The sequence below is a fragment of the Jaculus jaculus genome, chromosome 6, assembly GCF_020740685.1.
Source record: "Jaculus jaculus isolate mJacJac1 chromosome 6, mJacJac1.mat.Y.cur, whole genome shotgun sequence".
Lineage (NCBI taxonomy): Eukaryota > Metazoa > Chordata > Mammalia > Rodentia > Dipodidae > Jaculus > Jaculus jaculus.
The window spans coordinates 6516392-6535798 of NC_059107.1; the positions used below are offsets into that span (position 1 = coordinate 6516392).

The 19407-nt window shown below is 46.3% G+C and overlaps 1 protein-coding gene across 2 annotated transcripts in view; it reads left to right on the top strand.

Moving 5' to 3' along the window:
* The first annotated feature begins 763 nt into the window (after positions 1-763).
* The window catches only part of G3bp1 (G3BP stress granule assembly factor 1), a 28950-nt gene continuing 10306 nt past the window's right edge, over positions 764-19407 (top strand). The window contains exons 1-4 of one of the 2 annotated variants that reach the window (XM_004666545.2): positions 764-914; positions 10075-10187; positions 15124-15205; positions 17686-17859. In XM_004666545.2, coding sequence (XP_004666602.1) covers positions 10093-10187; positions 15124-15205; positions 17686-17859 — 351 coding nt within the window. In that variant the 5' untranslated portion in view covers positions 764-914; positions 10075-10092. Of the gene's footprint in view, positions 915-1542; positions 1567-10074; positions 10188-15123; positions 15206-17685; positions 17860-19407 lie in introns of those variants that run through there. The other variant, XM_045152617.1, reaches the window with a different exon arrangement.

The following is a 19407-nucleotide window of genomic DNA, read 5'->3' on the forward strand; positions in this document are numbered from 1 at the left end:
AGTTCCCAGACGCCACCGCAGCTGCCACACGTGACGCTGGACGCTGAGCCCGCGTCCCCGGCGCCTAGCGTTCGCGCTGACTAATGGTCAGAGCTGGGAAACCAAAAGTTGTGATGAAAAGGAAAGGGGGGGTCAACCCGGGAAACTTTGTCACTTGGCTCTCCAGGGTCCCGAGTACCAATAAACTGTGTGGACAGGGCGCCCCAGAGGCTGGACTCCACCTAGAAAGAAAAGCAAAGGACGGCGTGCAGAAAGCGCACGGTGACATCCTCCAAAAGCGTCCCAGAGCGCAGGGGCGGCCCCGGGGCTCTGTCTTTGGAGCCGTCCAACCCTCTTTGTCAATCAGACCCTTCCAGCCTTACGATTGGCTAGGGGCTTCCTCACCCACCGGCACCCACCTCCCACTTGCTTGGGGTTTACTTCCCCAAAGTACACGGGCCCCACCTTGTGGAGCAACCGCTCCTGCACGGAGAACGGACCTCCGCCCCGCCCCTGAGGAAGAGGTTTTCACCAATGAGAAGAGGCCCATGAAGTGATTTGCTGGCTCCCGCGTCCGTCAAGACCCGCCCCGCCCACCCTCGCAGTATCTCTCGCAGGTATTGGCCATCCTCAGTGCCGATCCACCGGCCGGAACGCAGAGGTTCTCACCGTCTCATTGGCGTATGTCGCCGCCAATCAAGTGCCACGCCTCTTCTCCCGAGCCCCTGTCCAATGGCGGCCCGAAGAGCTCCGGGGTCGCCGTCGCGATTGGCCACGCGCTCCCCCGACCTGGCGGCGACATGTTAGGCTGAGCCGCGCCTATATAGACCCGGCGGCGGAGCACGCGTGTGTGCGGACGCACTTGCGCGAGGGAGTTCCTGGCAGCCTCTGTCCCCGTGTAGCCGAGCTTGTTCCTCTCCCGCTCAGCCGCGCAGGTACGCAAGAGCGGGTGGGCGGGGCGGCGCGGCCGTGGGTCCGGGGACGGAAGCTCCCCCCTCCCGCCCCGGCGCGATCGCGAGAGGGAACCAGTGCGAGGAGCCGGCCCGGGCCGCGCGCGCCCCCGCCCCCACCCAACGGCCGCCGCCGGCGCGCGCCACGGGCACGCGGCCTCGCCTCGCCTCTCGCCCCACCGGCGGCCCGCCCGCGCGTGCGTGCGCCCGGGCCCTGGGGCGCGCGGCCTTGTGCGCCGCGTGCGCGAGTCGCGTCCAACGGCCACGCGGGGCGGGAGCGAGCGAGCGAGCTTCGGGGCGATCTCCCGCGGGGCGGAGGAGGAGGACAGCCCGGGCTGCGGGGTTGTCGCGAGGCCCGCTTTTCATTTTTTTCCCTCCTCTTCCCGCCCGCCTCCTTCGCCACGCGCCCGGGGCGCCCCTCGTGCGCTTGGGTTCCCGGGCATGGGAGGACCTCACGGAAGTGCGGTGGAGGCTTGGAGCCCGCGGACGAGCGCGGCTCGCCGGGGACGCGGGGAGTGACCCGGCAAGTGCGCGTGCGGAGTTGGCGACCGAAACCGCCCGCTGTGCAGCCCCGAGGTCTGTGCATCTCGTGTCCCTCCCACCACCCTCACCCCCAGGCAGCTCTCACGTGCACCAGGTGAGGCAGGCGCGGCCTTCGTCCGGGGATGAACAGGTACACTTGCACGCGCGCCCCGTGCTTGCGCGGCCCCAGGTCACGTTTACCAAGCTCTGACCGAGAAGACTCTCCCATCGCCGCGTCGGTGTGTTAGGGGCTGGTGAGGTGCTTCTTTTCTGCCAGCCGGCGGTTGGAAGTAGGGGTCATGAATGACAAAGGGGAAAGGGTTTGGATTTGCTGCATGGATTACTGAACACAGTTGATGCGTTTCCATGTCAGCTTCTGGGAGCAGTCGAGAAAACAAAAAGCAAATGCAGTGAAGGGTGTGTGGGGGGCGGCAGACGGGACTGTGTTCCTCATCAGGTCTGGGAGTCAGCATGGTGATGGGGAATTCCCGCCACCAGGAAGTCAGGCTTTCATGCTAGCCCTGGAATTCTCGTCTTACTCTAATTTTAATTTTTCATTATTAATTGGAGCAGACTTTTGGAGAAAGATCTTTGTGATGATTATAAATTTAAGAGAATGATTTCGAATCTCATCAGACTCTGGGTGAAAATGGAAAGGATGGCACCCAGTTCCCCTTTCCTATGTAATCACTCGAGGTGATTGACATTTGATGGAACTTGTGCAGCAGCTGCCGCGTTCTGTGGACAGATTTACTCACTTTTTGTCCTTTAGCTAGATCACTGGGGCATACAGTCACCTCTTAGCTGTATACTTCTGGAGTATGCAAAGGTATCTTACCTTTAAGTAGTTGAGGTTTTTCTTTTTTGTAGACTTACTAGGTTTTGGATTGTTTTAAAACCAACTATACCCCTTAACATTATAAAATGTGTTCCTGTGTTTGTAGATCCAAATCACAAAAATTTCTACTTCAGACAAGATTACATTGAAGCTTTGAGACAGGTCTCTTTCCTTTCTTTGAAAGGCTTAATCTGGTTTGTGTCACTGTTTTGTAGGATGAGTTTTCTGCAGTCAAGGAACACAGTGCATAATTGTAAAAAAATTAAAAGACTGAAGTTTAATCTTTGTTTGTATTTTCCAAGTGTTTTTCTTTGCTTATTATTAAAAAGTAGCAGTAAAAGATGAAGACAATTTGAGGACATGTTCTCGGCTTTGTTGATGTGGCCATACAGCAGATTGTTGTAGAAGATGGGAGTCATGTGACCGCGCAGTACTCTTTAGAACATGACGTTGGGAATTGTCCTGGCTCACGTACCCCTGTCAGCATGTAGAGTGGGGAGGTGCAGTGTTGGGTTGACTTACGGTGGACTGTTGGTCACTTGTTAAAACATTCAGGGGTCTGCCTCTAAGCAGGGCCCATCCAGCCCTCTCCCTCTGAGCTACACCCGCCAGCACCCTGTGTGTGCTTTTCAACCCTGTTTACTGAAGGCAGTAGGTGCCTTGCCGATTGCTCAAGGAAAGCGGAGCGGCCTTCTGCTGGCTTGTTGGTGGCTGAGAATTCAACCTCAGACTTTTTTGTCCTGCTCTGTGCAATACTTCTATCCTGCTTCCAGTTGTTTGCTCAGAGGAATTCTGTTGGAACATAAACACCGAAAGGGACATCTTTTTCTACCTGAGATACTGTTCTAATGTGGTAAAGAATGTGGTCTTGGGCTGGAGAGATGGCTTAGCTCTTGGGGCGCTTGCCTGGAAAGCCAAAGGACCCCAGTTAAATTCATGAGGACCCACGTAAGTCACACGCACATGGTAATGCAAGCTTCTGGAGTTTGTTTGCAGTGGCTAGAGGCCCTGGTGCACCCATTCTCTCTACATACATATGCCTCTTTCTGTCTCTTCAATAATTAAGTAAATAAAATTAAAAAGTGGTCTGCTTGGTGGGTGTGATAAGACATGGCAGCAGCCCCAACACCATGGAAACAGACAGAAAGACCAGCCTGGGCTACATATTGAGATCTGCAGTGAAAAGAAGGGTTGGGGCATGAGTAATAGGAATAGATAAAGATACATTAAGTGAAAATTTGCAAAACAATAGGTAGTGAGAACTCAGTATTTATAAGACAGTTCGTAGGAACCATCACCAAACCTTACCTGGAGGTGCTGCATGGAACTGTGTCACTGAGGTGAGCTGTCGTGGTTTGTGCTCAGGAAAAGCAGGAAATATAGGCTCACTCACACATTTCCTGAGGTTTGTAATGGCCTTTTACTTAAGTCCCTGCTAGAGGTGTGGGCTCACTGAGAGTGGTGGCAGGTTCATTCCCGGCACTTGGGAAGCAGGCAGGAAGTTGGCAAGTTTTGAAGCCAGCCTGGACTACACAGTGACACACTGTCTCAAAAGGGAAACAAGGTGTAAGTTGCTAAATTAACTGTGCTCTGTAGCTAATGTGTGCCAGCGGCATCACTCCCAAGCAGACCCGACCGCTTCGGACATGTGTCCTTCACTAGTAGCAGGCGTGGCTGTCCACTTCCAGTGTGCTGGGCACATACATGTGACTGGAGAGCCAGGCATCCACCCCAAGAGTACTGTCTACTTCAAATTTGTTTTAAGGTGAGGGAGGTTCCATTCCAAGTACATGGGTACTGGTGGTGGGAGAGAATAAATGAATTGAGGTTCTCATTTACTCAATTTTCTTGTTTTGGTGGGGGTTCCAAGGTAGGATCTCAAGCCCCAGCTGACCTGGAATTCACTCTGTGGTCTCTGGCTGGCTGGCCTCGAACTCATGGGGATCATTCTACCTCTGCCTCCCAAGTGCTGGGATTAAAGGCGCATGCCACCATGTGACCCGAAAATTTTACTGACAGGAAAGGGATATGGAAAGGCTATCTTTTAATCATAGGAACAATTTTCATAGTACTTCCAAATGGCATTCACTGAGGGTCTCTTTCACAGGCATTCTTGTGTGTCCTCCTCTCACAGTTCTTGAGATGAACCCAGGGTAGGGCTTTGTCAAGCGTGGCATGTGCTCTGGCACTGAGGTGCCTCTGCCCTAAGTCGTTGCTTGATTCTATAGATAGGGTATTGAGGTGCATGCAGATAGCCAGTTACCAGCTCAGCACCAGGGAAGGTTGAGAATTTCCCAGGAAGAATTGCTTGAAAAGACTTTCAAGGTTATTTGTTTAAGGGGGGGGGAGGGAGAGGGAGAGAAGGAAAAAAAGAGGCAGGTAGAGAGATGGGCACGCCAGGGCCTGTAGCCACTGCAAATGAACTCTAGCTGCATCTGCCCCCTCTTTGTGCATCAGGCTCACATGAGTCCTGGGGAATCAAACCTGGGTTCTTCGTCTTCACTGGCAAACGCCTTAACCGCTAAGTCATTTTCCCAAGCCCTCAAGGTTTTTTTAATTATTAAATAATTTATTTTTATTTATTTTATTTTTTTAATTTTTATTTTTTATTAGCATTTTCCATAATTATTTTTATTTTTTTATTTGAAAGAGGTAGGGAGGTAGAGCGTGTGCGAGCTTGAGCAAGGGGGGGGTGAGAATGAGAATGGATGCTGCAGGGCCACCTGCTGCTAGAAGCGTTCCAGATGCATGCCGCCACCTTGTGCAGCTGCTTATGTGGGTCTTTGGGAATCAAACCTTGGTTTGCAGACTGGTGCCTTAAAACCGCAAAGCCATCTCTCCACCCCTTCCAGGGTTTTTTTTTTTTTTTCTGCTAATTGTTAGGTACTTGCTCCTTTAGCCTAGAGTGGGCAGTTCAAGGTTCACATGTAGTAGTATTTTCTTCTGTAACTCTTAGGCTTTAGACGTCTTATGTTAGATGAATCACTAGTAAATGCCAGTTTTCATAGTATTGAGAATTTAAGGAAAAGTGTATTTTTTTTTTTTTGTTAATTAACTGGTTTCAAATTTATCCCAGGTTCAGTTTAAAGAGCTGCAAAGAATAAACTGTATAGAAGCAAATCAGGGAAAGCTGCTGTGTCCAAGGGGTTTTGGCTTGATGATGTTAGAGATCTGGATTTCATCAGCTCCCTAAACAAAGAACCTTAAAAAGCTGTCATAGTATAAAAATAGCAGCTCCCAGTAAATAATGTCTTCAAGTTTTATCTTCAGAGGTTGACTTGGTCTGAGGAGGTCCCTAGAACCTCCTCAGAAGTCCCTCCCAAGACCAGGCACTTGGTCATTGTCAACCTCTGCAGTGGTGCTCCTCACTCACAGAACTGAGTGTCCGGCTAGCTGGTTTGGGATGCTGGGAAGCATTTCCTATGACTTGTCATGGAGAAAGTCCTGCCAGAGACACTAAGCTGTAGGTTGATAACGAGGACCACTGAGCTGGAGACCTGGCTTAGCAGGACCCAGGTTCAATTTCCCAGGACCTACATAAGCTAGATGCACAGGGGCGCATGCATCTGGAGCGTGTTTGCACTGGCTGGAGGCCCTGGTGTGCTCATTCATTCATTCTCTCTTCCCCTCCCACTTATCTAGCAAATAAATGAGTAGAAATAGAATATTAAAAAAGAGAGAATCCATTCCTTGGATTGTAAGCGTTCACCTCTTCAGTACCGGAGATGCTGGTACCAGCACTTCTTTAAGGAGCTGCGGCTTTAGCACTTGCCATGGCCACCTTCTTTCTGTGAGAAGCTCCGTTGCCTCGCCAGTGTGCACTTGTTACTGCACTTGGGCTACTTCATCCTAGTCCAGAGCTGAAATGGGTCTGCTCCAGGGACTAGGGCTGGTGCTTTAGAGGGTCTCTGGCAGGTCAGCTGAGAATAGGTGCACACATAACTGGGGACCCAGGATGAAAAGTACAGTTTTTAAATACTTTTTCCTGGGGCTGGAGAGATGGTTTAGCAGTTAAGGCACTTGACTGAAAAGCCAAAGTACCCAGGTTTGATTGCCCAGGACCAATGTAAAGCCTGATGTACAAGGTGTCACATTTTTCTGGAGTCCTCCTTTTTCCCCTAACTTTTGTTTATTTATTTGAGAGCAACAGGCAGAGAGAAAGAGGCAGAGAGATAGAGAATGGGCACACTAGGGCCTCCAGCCACTGTAACCGAACTCCGGACGCGTGCGCTACCTTGTGCATCTGGCTTACGTGGGTCCTGGGGAATCAAGCCTTGAACCAGGGTCCCTAGGCTTCACAGGCAAGTGCTTAATCACTAAGCCATCTTTCCAGCCTTGTCTGGAGTTCTTTTGTGATGGCTAGAGGCCCATTCTTCCTTCTCTTTTTCTCACAAATAAATAAAATATTTTTTTCCTGTTCCTCCTCCCTCCTTTTTATTCTAGGATTAGGGTCTTGTTCTAGCTGAGGCTGACCCAGAATTCACTGGCCTTGAACTCCTCCCCTGTGCTGGATTAAAGGCTTGTTGCTACCACACCTGGCTTACCTGCCCACCCCTTTATTCCCCTCTGAGGTACTGTCTCACTCTGACCCAGGCTGACCTGCCATTCACTATGTAGTCTTAGGGTGGCCTTGAACTCACAGCAGTCCTCCTACCTCTGCCTCCGGAGTGCTGGGATTAAAGGTGTGCACCACCATGCCCACTCACCTGTCCCTTTTTTATGGTATAATTTTGAGAAATAATGACATTCACAAATACTGGGAATAATGTTAATTTGGATGTAAAATTATTGAAAAGTAGACTTCTTTTAGTGAAAATGGTTTGTATAACCCTTTCGTTTTTCCTAGATTATTTTTATTTCTCTTCTGAGCTCACTAAATTATAATATTAGTGAATAGAGTTCTTTGGAATAATAGTTTTGCATGACTTGTATAAACCTACCCCTCTGAAAGTAATGTAAGAAAAGTAGGAGGGGTTATATAGGATGCTTACCCAGTGTTAGTTCACTGTTGATAAAGTAGCACCTGATGTGCAGGAACTCCTTTCGCTATCGCAGGAGCTGTCACAGGAGCCTGGGGGAGCTGCCAGGTGCAGTTGCGGCACACTAGCTTTGTTCCCTAGTCTGACACTTTTTTTTTGTTAATTTATTTGGGGGGGGGGAGGGAGGGAGAGGGACGGGGGGGAGGGGTGGGGGGCAGATAGAGAAAGAGAATGGGCCTTGTGCATCTGGCTTATGTGGGTCATGGGAATTGGACCAGGGTCCTTAGGCTTCGCAGGCATACTCCTTAACTGCTAAGCCATTTCCCCAGCCCCATTTGCTTCACTTAACCAGCAGTGCATCTTTTGGAGGGAACTGCTACTTTGGCAGTGGCTACAGTGTGTCCATAGTTGGAGACTTTCCCAAAGGCTCTTCATAAAGTGTAATTGAGTGTTGATAAAGGGAGTCTTGAAACTTGGTAGCAGGCGTTTGCCTGCATGGAGTCTGTGATCGTGTCAGACAGCTCTGCAATGGAGGGACAACTGGCAGGTCTCCTCCAGAGTCCCTTAGGACTTGGTCTTGGTGTGCAGGTCTCCAGTCCTGTGGAGGACATGTGCCCGAAAGCGCTGGGAGTGGCACTGAAGACTGTTCCTATGGTTACTGCTACCCACGTGCTCCATGTTTGTTTGCTTGTTTGTTTGTGTTTTTCCAGTTAAGGTTTTGCTCTCACCCAGGTTGACCTGGAATCCACTATGTAGTTTCAGGCTGGCCTTGAAGTCACAGCAATCCTCCTACCATGCCCATCTGATTTATTTATTAATTTTTTTACTTTCTGAGGTAGTGTCTTGCTCTAGTCCGGGCTGACCTGGAATTCACTATGTAGTCTTAGGGCGGCCTCTAACTCATGGAGATCCTCCTATCTCTGCCACCATGCCCAGTGATTTTTTAAAAAATTTTTTATTAAAGTTATTGACTTGCAAGAAGACAGACAGAATGGGCATGCCAGGCCTCCAACCACTGCAAATGAACTCCAGGTGCATGTATTGCTTTGTGCATCTGGCACAGGACATTGGGGAATCAAACCCAGGCCGTTAGGCTTTGCAGACTGCTAAACTATCTCTCAGACCTATGCTCCATGTTTGAGCCTGAAAAGAAGATGAAGGCTTTAGGAGACATTTCAGCAGCATTTTCTTACTAAAAATATTTTATTTGTTTATTTGAGGGGGAGCAGATACAGAATGGGCATACCAGGTTATCTAGCCACTGTACACAGCCCTCACCCTCTTTTTTAAAAAATAAATACTGTATTAAAAAAATCCTTTATTTATTTGAGAGCGACAGACAGAGAGAAAGAGGCAGATAGAGAATGGGCACACTAGAGCCTCTAGCCACTGCAAATGAACTCCAGATGTGTGCGCCCACTTGTGCATCTGGCTTATGTGGGTCCTAGGGCTTATGTGGGTCCTAGGGCTTATGTGGGTCCTAGGGAATTGAGCCTCGAACCAGGGTCCTTAGGCTTCACAGGCAAGCACTTAACCGCTAAGCCATCTCTCCAGCCCCCGACCCTTTTCTTTCTTTTTTTTTTTTTTTTAAATATTTTTGGTTCATTTTTTATTTATTTATTTGAGAGTGACAGACACAGGGAGAAAGACAGATAGAGGGAGAGAGAGAGAATGGGCACGCCAGGGCCTCCAGCCACTGCAAACGAACTCCAGACGTGTGCGCCCCCTTGTGCATCTGGCTCATGTGGGACCTGGGGAACCGAGCCTCGAACCGGGGCCCTTAGGCTTCACAGGCAAGCGCTTAACCGCTAAGCCATCTCTCCAGCCCCAGCGACCCTTCTTTTTTTGAGATAGGGTAATTCCAGGCTGCCCTTGAACTCATGGCAATCCTCCTGCCTCCTGAGGGCTGGAATTAAAGTTGCGTGCCCCCACACCTGGTTTCAGTAGTATTTTCTAATTAGGACCGGAGATACTCTTGCGCTTAAATTGCCCAGTTTTTTTTTTTTTTTTTTGAGGTAGGGTCTCACTGCAGCTCAGGCTGACCTGGATTTCACTGTGTAGTCTCAGGGTGGCCTTGAACTCATGGTGATTCTCCTACCTCGGCCTCCCAAGTGCTGGGATTAAAGACATGCACCACCACGCCTGGCTTGCCCAGATTTTTGTGTTTGTCTTTCCTTTCCCTTTCCCCCTTTTCCTTTCCTTTCCAATATGCTTTATTTACCTATTTAAGCAGTTGGGGGGGGGGCTGGCAGATAGAGACATAATGGTCACCAGGGTCTCTAGCCACTGTAAATGAGAGTGACAGACAGAAAGAGGCAAATAGATAGAGAATGGGCGCACCAGGGCCTCCAGCCACTGCAAATGAACTCCAGATGCGTGTGCCACCTTGTGCATCTGACTTATGTGGGTACTGAGGAATGGAACCATCTCTCCAGCCCTCTTTCTTCTTTGTTTATTTTTGTTTTTTTGAGGTAGGGTCTCACTGTGGCCCAGGCTGACCTGGAATTCACTCTGTAGCCTTGAACTCATGATGCTCCTACCTCAGCTTCTCAAGTTCTGAGATTCCAGGGTTGAGCTATCACACTCAGCTTTTTTTTTTTTTAAGATTTGGATGGACTAGAAAATGCTTCCCTGGCCATTGTGAATAGGTACCTTGATTGTAATTTAAATGTAAAAAACTTTGACCTTTGGGTTTGATTTGTTCCTAAAATTGTATAGATAGTGATTTGTCTTGTTTATAGCACAATGTTCAGGATTTTCCTGTTATGGTTGATCCTTCAGACTGACTTCCTTTTCTACCCTTCAGGTTGAATTGACCAAAGCAATGGTGATGGAGAAGCCTAGTCCCCTGCTGGTCGGGCGGGAGTTTGTGAGGCAGTACTACACACTGCTGAACCAAGCCCCCGATATGCTGCATAGGTATGTGGTGCCTTCTTCATGTCTCCAGTCTTCCTCTTGCTTCTTACAGGGTTGTTAGGTAAGAGTTGTCAGGTATGTATTAATGATGGCCTTGGAAACTGAATAAGATTTATTTATTTGTTTATTTATTGAATAAGAATTTAAAAAAATAACAATAAACAAAGGTGTTATCTAAACCTGGTACATTACCAGAACATTGTATACAAATGTGTAAAGCTGTGCCCACTCATTATTTAGTAAGAGTGTATTGAAGAAGAGCCAAGATTGTTAACTTTTGTACTTATGTGTCCTAAAAACCATTGGGCTATCTAGTAGAAATGATGCATGCTTGTCTTGGATAAAACAGAGAGAACCTTGGCTTTTCCTGAATACAGGTCTCTGAAAAGAGTTCTGCAGGCGACCACAAAGGGACAGTTTCTGAAGCAGTATTGACTCCCATTGTATGATCACCTTTTGGTCAACAAGCTCAGGCCTTCTCATGTTGGCCTGATGGCATGCAGAAACTTGTTCTTTTCTTTTTTATTCTTGGTTTTTCAGCATAGGGTCTTGCTCTAGCCCAGGCTAACCTGGAATTCAGTATGGAGTCTCAGGCTAGCCTTAAACTCGCTGCAATCCTCCAACCTTGGCCTCACAAGTGCTGAGATTAAAGGTGTGTGTTACCGTGCCCACCGGCAGAAACTTTATTTTTATTTCTTATTTATTTGGAAGAAAGATGACAAGGGGAGTGAGTATGTATGAAATCAGTCTGTGTGCACCAGGGCTACAACTCCAGACAGTGTGCCACTTTGTGCATCTGGCTTTACTTTGAACCAGGATAGGGAAAGCATGGGGACATAGGACATGGAGTCTGGTTACAGTCTTGCCAGCTGAGAGTCAAGAGTAATTCTAGCATAATTATCCATGTGTGCTGTGAGTTTAAGAGACAATATAATACTTTTTAGGTTTATTTCAAATAATGTTAAAAAGCAATGAGCCATGCAGAGTCTCAGCATGTATTGTCTTTGAGTGTGTGTGAACTTACTGCTTTGCTTTCTATGATGTCAACCTGAAATTTTCTGGGAATATCACAAATAAGTATATAGACTATTATTTATAGTAAACAACTTCTGAATTCCCTTTGCAGGCCTTGTGATGTAGCCTTTTAGTTTATCAGCTGTAATCACATGCAAGCCTTAGTAATCAGTCATGATCTTATTCTCTGAAAAAGTTTCTTAGTAGTCCTTGGAGAGCTTCAAGAAGCACCAAAGCATGATAGGTTTATTGTGAAATGACAAAAAAAAAATTTTGTTGCTTGTGTTTTTGAGACCTGGAATTCACTATGTGGTTTCAGGCTGGCCTCAAACTCATGGTGATCCTCCTATCTCCATCTCCTAAGTGTTGGGATTAAAGACATGTACCACAATGCCCAGCTTTTTAAAAATTTTTAAGAAAATTATTAATAACCTCCATACTTTTTTTTTTGTTTGTTTTTTGAGGTAGGGTCTCACTTTGTCCCAGGCTGACCTGTAACTAACCATGTATTCTCAGGGTGGCCTCAAACTCACGGTGCTCCTCTACCTCTGCCTCCTGAGAGCTGGGTTTAAAGGCATGAGCCACCATGCCTGGCTTTATTATTTTTATTATTTATTTGGGAGAGAAGGGGTGCATCAGGGCCAGAACTCCAGACACATGAGCCACTTTTTTTGTTTTTTTCTTTGCTGTTGCTACTATGCTCAGTTTTATTCCTTTTTTTTTTTTTTCTTTTTGTTTACGAGATAGAGTCTCTGGAATTCACTGTGTAGTCTCAGGGTGGACTCAACTCACAGAAATCCTCCTTCCTCTGTTGGGATCAAAGGCGTGCCCCGTCACACCTGCCCAAACCTGGGTTTTTTGGTTTTGTAGGTGAGTGCCTTAAGCCATCTCTCTAGCACAGGAAACCATGCTCTGTGATCCTCCCTTTCTCCTCCCTTGTGCCCCTCCACTGAGTCCCTTCTTTCCAGCTTGAAGTGACTCTTGAGAAGTACACTGAGTGTGACCTATGTTTTCGATGACCACCTCTCCATTAGACTCAGGCTTAAATTTATGTTAAAAGCTCTCAATAGAGAGATGGCTCAGTGGTGTCCACTGCAGGTACCTGAGCTTGGATCCCAGAAGCCATGTGGTAGCCAAACCCTGTAATCCCAGAATGTCCAGAGCAAGAAGAGAGACTGTGGAAATGGAATAATTTCCTGTAAGCTCGAGGGCCAGCTAAGCTAGCCAATGTTGTGGTGAACAGCGAGATGAAAACTTGCCTCTAACAAGGTGGCAGGGTTAGGACTGACCCCAAAGTTATCCTCTGACACTTAACACATGCACGTGCACACACACAGAAAAGCTTAAAGCAATAAAAAACGCATTGAGAGTGGCTGGGAATTGAACTTAATGGTAGAGTGCTTGTCTGACATGGCAAGAGATGCTGGCCTTAAACCCTAGCAGCACGAGAGGAAAGAGCCGAAGCTGAGCCTGCCCAGCGTTACTCCAGTGGCTGTTGTCCTATGCTGGGCGGATGTGCTTTTTAGTATGTACTCTTTTTCTTTTTAAGCATTTTCATCTTTCAAAATACAGTATTGGTATCAATTTAGTACTACAGTATTTTCATAGATACACTACTTAGGGAATTGCTTATATATTGGGTGCTTCTAGTATATTTTTTTAATAGTGTTGTATCATATAAAACTATGGACTTGTTACAGTAATTTCACTTTTTCTTGTCTTTGGTTGAGTTATATGGTGATAAAACAATTATCCATCCTTACATTTGTTTTGTATATGGAGTGTAAAAAATTACATCACAGAACGATCAGTTTAAAAAACTACATTAGTGTCTTTGTTGTCAGCATTGTAATGTTCCAAAGGTTCATTTTCCTCCATTGAAATTGCTGTGACTTACTCTTGTGCTGAGGATATTGAATAAGAAAAAGTTTTTTTAAAAAAACTTTAATGACAAACCATAATTTCTTCACATCACCTCTATTGTTTCTCTCCCAAACTCATCCTCTGTTGAATCCCTTCTCTTTTCCAATTAGTCTTTCATTTTGATATCATCATCTTTTCCTCCTTTTATGATGGTCTCGTGTAGGTAGTGTCAGGCATGTGAGGTTGTGGATGTCCAGGCCATTTGTGTCTGGAGGGCTGTACTGTAAGGAGTCCTCCCCTTACTTTGGCTCTTACATTCTTTTTTTTTTTTTTGGTTTTTCGAGGTAGAATCTCACTTTAGCCAAGGCCAACCTGGAATTCACTATGTCATCTCAGGCTGGCTTTGAATTCAAGGTGATCCTACCTCTGTCTCCCAAGTTCTGGGATTAAAGGCGTGTGTCACCATGCCCGGCTTGCTCTTAACATTCATTGTGCCACCTCTTCCGCAATGGACCCTGAACCTTGGAGGGTGTGATAGAGATATCCTAGTGCTGAGCACTCCTCTGTCACTTCTTCCCAGAACCATGATGCCTTCTGAGAGACCTTCTCTGTAAAGTTTTTCTAACCGAAAGTGAGAGTAGCATTAATAGCTGTGCATAAGTATGAGTAAAATGTCCGACGTTTAATTCCCCTGAACAATCTTCTTGTGTGCAGGAGCATTTGTAGTAGTGAAAGGCAGTGTTGACTGAGGCGAGGTTGCATCTTGAGTCGTTGGGTCCTTGTGGGCAGGACGAACTATACATAATAGATAGTAAAAGTCTTGATTGTAATACTTACTGTGAAGTAGTGACTTAAACAGTCTTGGACTGCAGTCTTATATTCTGGTAAGGGTTTTGTGAAGTATTTACATTTTCTTGCACATCTTCTTATCTCTGAGATGCACAGGTGAGCCCTGTGGCTTCCCCGGGCGGGAACAGGCTCGAGCTGATGCCCAGATTGGCCATAGCTTCAGCATAGCAAGGCAGCTTAGATTCTGCAGCGAAAGGGAGATGGAATCTGGGTGGATAATGTCATAGGCTCGTTTGTTGGGAAGATGTATCAGGGGCTGGAGAGTTGGCTTAGCGGTTAAGGTGTTTGCCTGCAAAGCCAAAGGATCCACATTCCACTCCCCAAGATCCATGTAAGCCAGATGCGTTTGTAGTGGCGAGAGCTCCTGGCATGCCAATTCTCTCTCTTTCTGCCTACTTCTGTATTTCTCTCTCTTAAGTAAATAATGTATCAGGAAGTCTTACCAGTGGTGGTCTTCATGTTGCCTTTTTCTCTTGTGTTTGAAATAGAGTTGTTGAGAACAGAGAGTGAATGCCGGTGCCATTCAGGCATGACATTCTTACTGCACTAGTTGGTGTATGAGTTCGAGGCCAGCTGAGGCTGCAGAGTGCATTCCAGGTCAGCCTGAGCTAGAGCTAGACTGAGATCCTACCTTGGAAAAAAAAAGAATTTCTAAAAGTGTGTTTTCAGATATAGAAGCACTTAAGTCCACAAAGTGTGCAGTTGGGCCAGTCCTAACAGCTGATTTTTCCTCAGTGAAAACAAGAACTTTACATTTATTTTGAGTGACTGATTTTCTTGACATAAACTTCACATATTTTCCTTTCTCAACATGATCATCCTACCCTGAAATCTGGAACTTGTGACTTGGAAAATAGAGGCCAAGTCCAATGTGGTGCCACATGCCTTTAGTCCCAGCACTCAGGAGGTTGAGGTAGAAGGATCACCTTAAGTTCAAGTTCAGTGCCAGCCTGTGACTACAGGATGAGTTTTACGTCAGCCTGGGTTAAGTGAGACCTTGCCTTTGAAAAAAAAATCAAGAAAATAAATGTGGTTCGTTGACCAAGTCTGTATAGCCCATTGACCTGGGGACACACAAAAATGGATTGTACACCAAGAGAAATAACTAACCACATTCCTTCCTCTCTGGTGCTGGGTGGAGAGGCACCACGCTTAGAAGGACACACCTCTTAGGATACTTGAGGGTGACAAGTAAATGATTTTCTATTTCCAGGTTTTATGGAAAGAACTCTTCTTACGTGCATGGGGGATTGGATTCCAATGGAAAGCCAGCAGATGCAGTCTATGGACAGAAAGTAAGTGTTTTAAATTCAGCTACTAAAATAGCATTCCTGGGCTGGAGAGGTGGCTCAGCAGTTAAGATGCTTGCCTGCAAAGCCTAATGACTCAGGTTCAATTCCCCAGTAACCACGTAAAGCCAGATGCACAAAGTGGCACATGTGTCTAGAGTTTGTAGTGGCTGAATGCCCTGGTGTGTACATTCTCTTTGTGTCTGTCTGTATCTCTTATATTTCTCTCTTCTTCAAATGAATAAACATTTTTTGAGAAAGAAAATAACCCACAATTCAAGGACAGTACATGCTTACTATTACTAGGTAGACGAATTGCTAAAGGTCAAGATTAGCTTAGGTGGTTAATTACTATTTAATATAATAGTTTGTTAAGTAGAGATGGCTCAGTGGTTAAGACTTGCTGCAAAGCCTAAAGACCTGGGTTCGATTGGTCAGTACCCACATAAGCTGGAAGCACAAGGTGGCACATGTGTTTGGAGTTGTTTGAAGTGGCTTAAGGCCCTGGCATGCTCGTTCTCTATTTTTCTATCTGCCTCTCTCTTTCAAATATTTTAGCTGGGGGTGGGGGCTTATACCTTTAATCCCAGCACTCAGTATGCAGAGGTAGGAGATCACTGTGAGGCCAGCCTGAGAGTACATAGTGAATTTCAGGCTAGCGTGGCTTAGGGAGAGAGACCCTATCTAAAAACAAACAAACCAACAAAATACTTTGTTAAAATGCTTATGTGATGTCACAGTTGTTCATTTTGTAAAATGCATTCTGGGGGTTTTGGATGTTACAGATGAGCAGAGTCAACATTTTTAAACTTAAAAAGGGTTAATTTAGGGCAGTTACTAATTGTTACTTTGGTTTTTGGAGATATGGTCTTGCTAGTCTATTCCTGAATGGCCTGGAGCTTGCTTTGTAACTCAGGCTAACCTTGAACTTGCGGTCATCTTCTGTTTCAGCCTCTCTAGTGTTCCCAGGTTCTGGAGTGTGTCACCACATGAGCAAGACAGTCATTTTGTGTGTAGGCTCTGTGATAGAGTGTGCACAGTTAACAGTCTGACTGCATTGTCACGTGTACATTATGCTTTTCTGTGTGTGCTGGGGAGGTTTTTTTGTTTTTGTTTTTGTTTTTTTTTGTTTTTTGGTTTGTTGTTTGGTTTTTCCAGGTAGGTTGGCCCAAGCTGACCTGGAGTTCACTATGGAGTCTCAGGATGGCCTGGAACTCACAGTGTTCCTCCTACCTCTGCTTCCCTAGGGCTGGAATTAAAGGCGTGCACCACCACACTCAGCTTGCTAGGGAAATTTTTTTGTTGAGAGATTTTACATTTATTTATGTTTATGTCTGGATGGAGTTACAGGTGGAGGTCAGAGGAGTTCTAACTTCTTGAGACAGGGTTTCTTGCTGCGGCAGATGAGTCTGACTCAAAAGTAGCTTCATGTAAGTGTTGGGTAATTACTGAACCTGGACTGTGCCTGGCCCTTAGGCTTTGTAAGCAAGCACCTTTGGGCACTAAGCCATCTTCTCAGTTTGGCTGTGTAAAAATGGGCAAGTTTTGAATGGGAATTGTAGTAGTTTATTATGGAAGTCTTGGCTTGTATATTTTCTCATTGCTATGACAAAATACAACAATTGAAAAGACAGCTGAGGGGCAAGGTTTATTTTGGCTCATGGTTTAGGAAAGGTTACAGTCAACCATTGTGGGAAATGTGGTGGCAGAAGACCAACTGCTGCTCACATGGTCTCCACAGTCAGGAAGCAGAGCCAGGATCACAGTGTTCTGGCCTTGCAGGACTGCAGGGCATGAGGCAGAGCTACCCATGCTCAGGATCTAGCCCTCTGGATCCACCTGGACAGACATGCTGTAGCTTCAGGTTCGCTAAGATGAGCTTCCAGACCAAGCACAGTTGTGGAGGAAGGGATTTATTGAAGCTTACAGATCCAGGGGAAGTTCTATAATGGCAGAAGAAGCTGGCCTGCCTTCACACGTCCAAGCCGAGAGAGAGAGAGAGAGAGAGAGAGAGAGAGAGAGAGAGAGAGAGAGAGAGAGAGAGAGAGATGAAATCTGAAACCCACCACCACACCTTAAGATCCACCCAGTGACATTGCCTCCAGCCAAGTGGCTGCAGATGCAAACTACAAACAAATAAAAAACTGAATATATTGGGGGCCATTTATTCAAACCACCACACATGCCCAGAGGCAGGCTTCCTGGGTGGTTCTGCCCTCCAGTTAAGCACACTGAAGAGGAATCATCATGTGAACAGTAGACTTCTGTACACCTTGTTGTTGGTTAGACTGTGTTGAGAAATCAGTGTAGCTCAAAGGTCACCTGCAGGAGCTCCAGGTATGGGCAAGTTTCCAGGAACCATCTGTGGCCAGGGAGGAGCCAAAAGGTCAGCTCGAGTCAGTTCTTACTGTGGGCCTATGGTCAGCAGCTGCCTTGATGGCTATGGTGAGTTCCCTTTGGGATTAACTCTTGCCTTGATTCCTTAGGAAATCCATAGGAAAGTGATGTCGCAAAACTTCACCAACTGCCATACCAAGATTCGCCATGTGGATGCTCACGCTACTCTCAATGATGGTGTGGTGGTCCAGGTGATGGGCCTGCTCTCCAACAACAACCAGGCGCTGCGGAGGTTCATGCAGACCTTTGTCCTTGCTCCTGAGGTACGTGCCCAGTGACTGCCAGCTGTTCAGTAAGAGACATGGAGGGAAAGTTTGTAGATTGCTAAAGAATGCTAAAATTTGAAACTTCTAAAAATGTTGGTGAAAAGACTGGAATGCCCATGTCCTTACCTGAACTCCTGTCAGCCCTGGCTGACATGTGATTATTTAGGTGTCATATTCTAAACCACTTAAAGCAAAGATGGAGACAGCATAACCATCCATGTGACATTTCTGACAGCTGCGGAATTTTCTTCTTGGAATTATTGTGATCAGGAAACACTGATGCATTGTAAGGATTGCTCAATATTTGTTTATTTATTTGAGAGAGAGAGGAGAGAGAATGGGCACATCAGGGTGTCCAGCAACTGCAAACAAACTCCTGGCGCGTGCACACCTTGTGCATCTGGTTAACATGGGTCTTGGAGAGTCAAACCTGGGTCCTTTGGCTTGGCAGGCAAACGCCTTAACTGCTAACCATACCTCTACCCCTATTTAATTTTTTACTTATTTGACAGAAAAAGAGAATGGGGGGTGGGAGAGGATGGGTGTACCAGGGTCTCCAGCCACCGAAAACGAACTCCATACACATGTGCCACCTTCGTGAATCTCGCTAACATGGGTCCTGGGAAATCAAACCTGGGCCCTTTGGCTTTGCAGGAAAATGCCTTAACCACTAAGCCATCCCTCCAGCCCTTAATTTTTTTTTTTAATTAACAGCTTCTATGATTATGAACAATATTCTATGGTAATGCCGTCCCTCTCATCACTTTTCCCCTTTAAAACTCCATTGTCCATCTTATCCCCTCCCCATCTTAATCAGTCTCTCTTTTATTTTCATGTTATCATCTTTTCCTCCTATTATGATGGTCTTGTGTAGGTAGTGTCAGGCACTGTGAGGTCATGGATATCCAGGCCATTTTGTGTCTGGAGGAGCATGTTTTAAGGAGTCATACCCTTCCTTTGGCTCTTACATTCTTTCTGTCACCTCTTTCTCAATGGACCCTGAGCCTTGGAAGATGTGATAAGAGATATTTCAGTGCTGAGCACTCCTCTGTCACTTCTTCCGAGCACCATGATGCTTTCCTAGTCATCCCAAGGTCACTAACATCTGAAAATAGAAGATTCTGTACCAAAAGTGAGAGTAGCATTAATATATTGGCATAAACATTAAGTGCTTACTGGACAGTTTGATGAGCATAGTATATACATTTAGCCAGACAGCAGCAGACATTACACACCTAGGGCTCATGACTACTCCTTGTTTTAAGTTTTCAGTATCATGGGTGTGTTCCCTTCCATGGAGCGGGCCTCCAGTCCAATTAGAGGGCAGTTGGTTTCCACCATGACCGACGTGCCACCATTGCACCTGTTGGCTCATTTGGCCTGGCTGGCCAAATACTGGTTATCTTCACTGGTGATTTCTCCTGTCCTATTGAACTGCATGCAGCATGGCTTTAAATGATTTTTTTTTTTGTTTACTTTTATTTATTTATTTGAGAGCAACAGACAGAGAGAGGCAGATAGATAGAATGGGCGCTCCAGCCATTG